Source organism: Phaseolus vulgaris, chromosome 6 (genome assembly GCF_000499845.2).
Source record: "Phaseolus vulgaris cultivar G19833 chromosome 6, P. vulgaris v2.0, whole genome shotgun sequence".
Taxonomy (NCBI): domain Eukaryota; kingdom Viridiplantae; phylum Streptophyta; class Magnoliopsida; order Fabales; family Fabaceae; genus Phaseolus; species Phaseolus vulgaris.
In genome coordinates this window covers 27,170,263-27,179,484 of record NC_023754.2, presented here as the reverse complement: position 1 = coordinate 27,179,484, position 9,222 = coordinate 27,170,263, and the positions used below count along the sequence as shown (strand labels likewise).

Below are 9,222 nucleotides of genomic sequence, written 5' to 3'. Positions count from 1 at the left end.
AATTTAGTCTCTATTGGTATTTTAGAGATCAATTTAGAATCAAGAATATTAGTAACTAAAATCTAGGTAACTAATTTACATACCAATTTATAAACTATTTTATAGATTTTTATTAATAATAGAAACCAATTTAGATATCAATAATTTTTTAGTCTCTAAATCAGTATATAATTTAGTTAATACAGTGACTAATTATTTTTGGTCTCTAAAGTTAGTTGTTATTTAATAATTTTCTTGTAGTGTATGAGATGTTTTTATCTTTAGTTGATGTGAGTTTTCTAGTATACTCTCTCACACAAACTGTCAACTCGTACGTGAGACTATATAATTGGTGGTCCGCGGGGACTTAATAAGTCTAACAAACTCTCATTAGAATATAAATTATAAAGGATTATAATATTATATTAAGAAGTGAACTTTAAACCTAACTTAATCTTATAAAATCGACTTGTAAATACCATTTATATATTATGAAATATTCTTATCCTAGTAATTTATAAAAGATTGGATAGGGAACTAACTTGCAATTAGATCAATACATTATACATGTAGTTAATTAAGGTCAAAACTAAAATTATTATAGGAACAAAAGAGAAAAAGGAGGACAAAATATATGAAAAGAAATATTTCTTTTATTTTATTTTTCTTACTTAAATCAAAGAAAAAGTCTGAATATATATAAATAGTACATTTATTTTATGCTAGTGAAAGAGACATAATATAAAATAAAGAATTATTAAAAAATAGAATAAAAAATATGAAATAAAGATTAAATATATGTTAAAAAAACAACTAAAAATTAAAAAAAAAAACTAATATTAATATTAATTTCCTTGAAGACTTCTATCCATATTTGTTAAAACCAATTTTTCTTTCGATTTTCTACCGGAACTGTATTGATTGTAATCTTAAATCTAAATACGTCTTTATCCTAAAAAACAAAATGCATACATACATATATTTATATATATAGTAATTTTTAATTATTATTTAAATTTTATTTATTCAGACTTTCATTTTTTTTAAAAAAGAGAGGATATTTGTAGTCTTTTTTACCACAGTAGGAATTAAAAATATTATTTTTCAGTGGTTTTAAAGACCAAAACTATAAGAATGAAATAATTGCTCATTTAAAAATCCATAAATAAAATATATTTAAATTCCTATGCAACATATATGAATACAAACTATCCAAGCCAAGAGTTATTAGTCGAAATAAATACTGTGTGTATATGATATGTGAGTAGTTCTACATCACGAAATTCAGGAAAGCATTTTAGTTAAGTGTTATATTTTCTCCAAATTTGTAAAGAGAAAGTGCAGGTGGTGTAATTAAGTATATAAATATGATTAATGATGAGATAATAGTTAAGAAAAAGTAGGTGCTGCAACGGCACAATAAATCTGGAGAAAAGAGATCAAATAGCTCCTCTGTCAATATATTGTTTGAAATTTTCATTCTTGCATATGATCTGTCATGAGTGGTGAAGATAGTTTCTTTTTGTTTAAGTCCTCACAACTTCTTTAGAAGAAAAAAGATTTGTCACGTGTCAAACATTTAATTCCGACAACTAGACCAAATGTCAAATATGATGTTAAACATGTCCTTTCGGTCGCAACAACTGAGTTAGCACCAAGCAAAGTTGAGTATTATTACGATACACAGATTTCCAGATTCTCAAACTCTAATTATTATTGGATGGAAAGGCAAAATCTTATGCACTTCATTTTCAAATTATGTTCAGGAGAAGTTTAGTATTGGTTTCAATGTTGAAAAAATCGACGATCATTTCATCAATCACAAACAAAAGTGTTTGAAAGGATTGGAATAATGAAGCTTATAATATACTAGCACATGCATGTGTCTCTGGATTTTTTTTTAAAATAATATATTTTCAAAAATAAATAAATAATTTATAAGAAAAAAGTGGGAATTAGATTGTTGTTTTTAAGTTGACATGTTAAACCCAAAATTAAACTAACCATCCAATAATTAATCTAAAAAATATAATTAAAAAAAATCAACAATAGAACTAGGCAAACACCTTCAAAACAAGATTTGTATTCAGAAGAAGAATTTTCACAAGCGATAGCACTCTGTTTGTAGCTGTGATGCTTAACTTTTGAATTAACATCCGAATGTAGCAAATATGAGAGTTGAAAACTTACCAGGATCTTACCAACACTTATTTAACTCTAGTTACTACCATCATCATCTACCTAGACACCTATTTATACCTCTCTTATTTAACTTCCAAATTCATCTTTTATATACAATTATATTATAAATTATTATTTTAATATTTTTTCATATTATTTAATTATAAATTTATTCTTTATTATATATATTTATATTTAAATTCATCAAATTAAGAATTATATATAACCCTCAAAATTATTAAAGCATTATTTTCCATGAGAAAGGGACTTTTTTTTTTCAAAAGTCTATGCTGAAAAGGATAATGAAAGAGATGGTAATAATTGTGATGACAAGAACAAAATTAATAATATTATATTGATTCTAATGATATATTAATAAAGATATTAACCATAATCTATGTGTTTTTTAAAAATCAAATTTCTAATTTTTATTTTATCTTAAAAAAGATATAAAATCTTTTTATATAAGTTAAAATCATTTCAACTCTATTTTAAAATTAACTTTTATTAGTTAAGAGAAATTACTCTCAACTAAAACATTTAATTTAATAGAAATAATGGTTATCAGTTTAGTTGTTATTTTACCTTGATCATACCTCATTTTCTCTCTATATACAGTAGTACTCTCCCCTCATTTTCTTTATATCTAATATTGTTTTGAGCTATATTCCCAAATTAATTACAATACTGCATATCCAATTAATGTTCGTAATTAATGTCTTCCCCTCTTTATAAAAAATATGAGATATTTTTTCATCATTCACATAGATCAATATCAAGTTTGCTTTCATCCTATTATTGGACTCAGACCCAAGATATTCATAATCATTATTTTCATAGATCAATATTAAAATTGTTTCACCACATGATTGAACTCGATCCATAACCTTACAATCCCAACATCAAACATAAAGACATAAACTAATGAGTTTAATAAGTTCATAACCATTATTTTTATAGATATTAAGACCGTATGATTGGGCTCGACCATAACCTCACATAATCAAATACATCTTATAAAAAGAAAGAGCATATTATAAAGCTAAAAAAAAATACTCTTCGTCATCTCAAACCTACCTTCTTAATTTTTAGGTTTTAGTTTTTATTTAGCGAATATGACTTATTATCTAGAAGTGGTGGATGTAAGACTTACTAATTATTAAATCAACATCGCCAGAGTCATGTAAAAGCTATGCATATACTTGTATCAGTTCCCAAATGAAAGCAATAATGGATTTGGAACTTAAATTATATTTAGAGGATAAAATATTAAATTTACATTCATTTTGAATAATTTAACAAATTAAATTTAACTTACTGGATATATAAACTTTGATCACACATTATACCTTTAAGTTTTTTCAATATTATTTAGTAAAATATAAACAAAATATGTTAACCAAATACTAGTTAAAAGCACTGCTTCTACAGTATATTGCATTAACATGCATGGATCCATGTTAATTTTGTATTTTTTTATATTTTTATTCTTTACCTATTTACGTCCTCTTTATTTTTTTTTCTTTCACTTTTTATTATATCTCGTAACACAAATTTATTTTATAATTTTTTATATTTCAATTTTAGTCTCCTTTAATATTTGATTAGTGATTTCGATTTTCCCATATTTTAGAATTTTAATCTTCTCATTTTAGAAAATATGTAAGTTTGATCAAATATTCAATTTTACATCGGTTTTATCTGAGTATTTTATTTTGATTCAATTAAAGTCTATATTTAATATTTTAATTTAAGATACCATTAATAATATTTTTATTAATTAAATATATAAAATAAAGACATACGACATTGACAAACTAAAATGTTGACTTTTAGAATATAAAAGCCAAAATCACAAAAAAATATGAAAAAACTAACATTACATATATAAGATGCGTCAGGTCAACATCAAACCACACGAAAAAAATGTTTAATTCCCACTGTAGATTTATAGCTTTATGTATCTTGTGATCCTTGTCACTTTATGGTACATCTTGTACACGATTTAATAATAGTATACGATTTTTTATTATAAAATAACTAATGTTACAGATAAAAAAAAAAATGAAAATTATTACTTGGTTTACTTTTTTTCTTCTTCTTGTGTCCAACTATTTTCTAATGTAATAGACTTGTGATTTTTTTTTTATCATGTATTAATGGCTATCCCAAAATTTAGTGTTTCGGGGTTATAATTTAGAGTGGTACCAAATTCACCATCAAACAAATCCACCAACAATAACCTAATAGAGGAATTAAAGCCATTAAAGAACACTAGGTCGGCAGATATTGAGCATTCAATTTTAAGACTCTGCACAACATTATAACTCAAAAAAATAAATAGTGGATGAGTTTCCCGTTGTCGACAAAATTTTTTTATTTTATTTTATTTCATTCTACACAGACTAAATTTAAGCGTTAGATAATATCATTTTCACTTGCACCACCAAAAAACTTTCATAAATAATTTCATTTTCATTTTCTAGTTAAAGTAACAGATCAGAAACGCACTCTAATACTACGTATTATACTTTTAACTTAACTTTTGCCTTCCATTTATTTTTATTTTTCTTTATATCACTACATTGTTTTTTCTTTCTTTTTCTGCGTCATGAGAATATCCAACGCTGGTTGTATAAATACACACCAATACAGTGGGTGGTATAAGGTGGTTAGAAGAACAACATGGTACCCTCCGAATCAGCGACAACGTTTGAACAAGTGTTCAGTATTCAGGAACTTGTAAAGAAACCACTCACTTCAGTTCCTCAACGCTACCTTCAACAACAGTACTATAACGAACCCTCACTTTTCCCAGATGAAACCTTATCTCAAGCACTCCCAACCATCAACCTCAAAAAACTGATCCATGGAGAAGATACAGAACTTGAGCTAGAGAAATTGAATTCAGCTTGCAGGGATTGGGGTTTCTTTCAGGTTGGCAAATCAAGATGCCTTTTACACTTTCATTTTCTAACTTCGTTTTTTCTTTTGCTCATAATTTGTATATGCTTTATACATATGCAGTTGGTGGAGCATGGAATAAGCCCACTAGTGCTGAAAACACTGAAAGATGAAGTTGAAGGATTCTTCATGCTCCCCTTGGAAGAAAAGATGAAATACAAGATACGGCCAGGTGATGTTGAAGGCTACGGAACTGTGATTAGATCAAAGGATAAAACACTTGATTGGGGTGATAGGTTATTTTTTAAAACCAACCCTCGTAGTAAAAGAAACCCATATCTTTTACCACAGCTCCCTTCATCACTCAGGTAACTCTACCTTTAGAAGAAGCATTTTAACAAGTTATGGAATGTTACTGATATAAGAGTTTTAATGACCAGTTTCAACATATAAAGAGGAAGAGAGAGAGAGAGAGAGAATTTTTGGCATGTAAATGATCTAAATATCTTACGTGTTATTGATTAGTTAACCTATATTTTATGCAGAAGTATCTTAGAGTTATACATAAACGAACTGCAAAATGTTGGTATGAGAGTTGTGGGGTTGCTGGGGAAAGCACTGAAGATGGAGAAGAGAGAGGTGGAGGTGTTCGAGGATGGGATACAAAATATGAGGATGACGTACTACCCTCCATGTCCTCAACCAGATTTAGTTATGGGACTTTCTGCTCATTCTGATGCATCAGGAATCACCATTCTTAACCAAATCAATGGAGTGAATGGCCTGCAGATTCATAAAGATGGAGATTGGATTCCAGTGAACATCACCTCAGATGCTCTTGTTGTCAACATTGGAGACATTCTGGAGGTTCGTATGGACCCATATTCTTCTCTCTACGTGCATCCCACCATCATTTATATTTATTACTCAATTCTACTATTTTTATCATTTTTTTTTAATTTGCCACATCAATTATTTTATATATCTCTTTATAGTTTTTTTTTTATCATAATAATAAATAAATAGGGTTTTTAAGGGGTTATTTTTTTTGCTTTTTACCAAAATAGGGTCCGTTTAAAAAAAATTACAAATTTAGGCAAGTCGTGCCAATTCGGCACGACTTCATATGCACAAATCGTCCCAATTAGACACGACTTCTGTCATGTCATACTGAAGTCGTGCAAACTTGGCACGACTTCTGCCACTTCATAATTTTTTTTAATTTTTATTGTTTATATATTGGGTAGTAAGTTATGTAATGTTAAAAATTAATTTGATACATAATTTTCTAAGAATGTTAGTTTTAAGGAACAAAAAATTGGATAACCGTGTATGGATTATGTTTGACGGTAATGTAATACAATAATTTGATTAATTAAAAAATGAAGAAAATTGTTATTGAATTTGGAAATAAATAGATAAATGAAAATTTATTGTATTTGGAAAGTCGTGCCAAGTTGGCACGACTTCAGTATGACAAAGCAGAAGTCGTGCCAAGTTGACACGACTTCACTATGACATGGCAGAAGTCGTGTCTAATTAGGACGATTTGTGCATATGAAGTCGTGCCGAATTGACACGACTTGCCTAAATTTGTAATTTTTTTGAAACAGATCCCATTTTGATAAAAAGCAAAAAAAAAAAAAACCCATCATCATAAAAACCCAAATAAATAAGAATCATTTTAAAAATAATCTAATTTATATACAATCGTGACTTCTCATTTCAGAATTTATTAGTATCTTCCTACTCCTATAGAAGAAATAGAATCTGAGTAATCTCTATAGTACGAAAAGTTATGAAAATTTATACATTAAATGGTGGATTGGGATAGATCGGGACAAGGTGTCACATATGAGATAACTCAAATTCAATACTCAAGTCTTTTCCAAAATGTGTGGATCGCATCTTTAAATATATTTTTGTTTTCATTTTTTTCTGAACGATCCTTGCGAACTCATTAGTTTTTTCAACCTTGCTTACAACTTACAAAGTTGGATTTTCCTATACTTTGACCATAGATCCTTATTTGTCGGAGACATTAATTTCATCTTAATTTCTTATACTAATTTATAATTAGCGACTTGTGACTTTAATTTCTGAATTTACTATATTAAGATATATGAGTCAAATAACTTGCATTGAAACTCCATTTTTTTATTTTGGTACAATACATGTAAACCTTTTTATTCACACATATCGTATTTGAATGGGAAACATGGATTGAACAGAAAAGAAATTGGCCCTAACCATTTATTCAATGTTTAGATCTGCATGTGGTGGTTGTGGTAGCAACTTCTATAATATTTTATTCGTTTTCAATATTTTTATATTGGTTATTTTTATCATTTTATATATTACAATTTATTTACCCTTTTTACTTAATAAATGAAGTTGTGTACGCTAAATATTTTATAAAATAATTTAAAATTATAAATTAGCTAATATAATTAATAAAATATGCACTTTATCAAAACTTAACTAGTTTAAGTTTTTTTATCGTTTCAAATAAGTTAGTGTTGGACTCATATTTTACTATTAAACTTAATTTAACTTATCATTATAATGCTCTTCGAATTATTTTTCAATGAAAATCTTTGAATATTTTAATAAGAGATTTTTTTTATCAGCAATAAATAAATTATTGAATTTAAATGTAGATGTGTAGCTTTATATTTATATATATTAGGGAAACTTAGTCATAGATCTTTCAATAATGTTTTTATTGAATAATTTTATTAATTTTTTTCTCAAAATATTAAATTTCTTATTATGTATAAATTAAATTATCATAAATTTCCTTAATTAGTTTACAATTATTTAATACTTTATTGATAATTTTAAAAATTAATTTAATGCATCCTTTTGAAATATACTTTAATATTTTAAGAGTATGTCTTATAATAGTGTAAATGATTCTGGATGATATTTTGACATCCTGCTCCACTTTACACCCACAAATTTGTAATAAAAAAATTTTAAAAATGAAAAAGTCTCCTTAATGAAAATATAAGAAAAATGTAAAATGTTAAAATAATTTTCAAAATTTTAAAAAATTAAAATATTAATATTTATTAGGGTGTAGAGTGAATTATGAGGTGTGAAATTTTTTTTTTATATATCTACCTAACTATCTTCGTTTCTATGAGTCTATTCACTTACTTGTCAGTCTACTCAAAAAAATAGATAGAGGGGGTTTAATTTACTTTTATACTAATAAAGCAATAATCTTAAAGCTATATTTTCAACGCCTAAATTTTTACGGTTTAAATATAAGGTAAAAAAGTTAATCTCTTTAATTACTAATAATTAATATGTTTGTTTTATTTGTAATACGAAATCTTAATTTGAACAAAAGATTGCAAGAAAATGGTGTAAATTTGAGAATTTTCAAAATAAACATTGGAAAGACGATTTCATTTGTGTGAATGTTTTAGAAGTTTAAGTGTAGAGGAAGATGAATAGAATGATAAGATATATTTTAATTTAATTCATTTTTTTTTCTGATAGAAAAAACATACCAACGGAAAAAAATTCACCATATCATTAAATATTTTTTTTATTCAAACATTATTTGTTATTCAAATAATTTAATTAATATGTTAATATTTTTTACACTGTTATCTATAAAAATATATTATTTATAATAATATAGATTTCTAATTATTTTGAGGTGACAATAAGGGTGGTCCTGCTTTGCGGACTGAATTTGTAGGTTGATTTTTCTAGTCCGCTTCTTAAAATGATTGGTACATGGGTGTGCTTTTAAAATGAATTTTTTTGAACCGAATAGAGAAAAAAAAGTGAAGAGAAAATTGTGGAATATGCAGATCATGAGCAATGGAGCATACGAAAGTGTTAAGCACAGGGCAACAGTGAATTCAGAGAATGAAAGGATTTCCATTGCAATGTTCTTTCTCCCGAAGTTTGAATCTGAGATTGGACCTGCAGTTAGCCTCACAAACCCAGAAAAGCCTCCTCTGTTCAGAAGGACTGGAGTAGAGAAATATGTGCAAGATTACTTCACTCGTGATTTGGATGGAAAATCCTACTTGGACCATATGAGGACCAACAACGCCTCTATCTAGCTTCTGTTCTGTCTTTCCACAATCTCATCTCTTCTCCAACTATTATTCTTCAATAAATATCTTATCATAA

General features: G+C 26.9%; 1 protein-coding gene across 1 annotated transcript; it reads left to right on the top strand.

Moving 5' to 3' along the window:
• Window positions 1-4,825: 4,825 nt before the first annotated feature.
• Window positions 4,826-9,222, top strand: LOC137833166 (oxoglutarate-dependent flavonoid 7-O-demethylase 1-like). The gene is made up of 4 exons (XM_068641525.1): window positions 4,826-5,097; window positions 5,188-5,432; window positions 5,610-5,931; window positions 8,895-9,222. Exons 1-4 carry the CDS (start codon window positions 4,846-4,848, stop codon window positions 9,150-9,152), a joined length of 1,077 nt encoding a protein of 358 aa, XP_068497626.1. The 5' UTR covers window positions 4,826-4,845; the 3' UTR covers window positions 9,153-9,222.

What these genes read in the sequence shown, in the direction of transcription:
- LOC137833166 (XM_068641525.1), top strand. Translation starts at nt 4,846, where the DNA reads ATGGTACCCTCCGAATCAGCGACAACGTTTGAACAAGTGTTCAGTATT. An exon ending in GGGATTGGGGTTTCTTTCAG is followed by an intron (nt 5,098 to 5,187) that starts GTTGGCAAATCA and finishes ATACATATGCAG; the next exon opens with TTGGTGGAGCATGGAATAAG. An exon ending in CAGCTCCCTTCATCACTCAG is followed by an intron (nt 5,433 to 5,609) that starts GTAACTCTACCT and finishes TATTTTATGCAG; the next exon opens with AAGTATCTTAGAGTTATACA.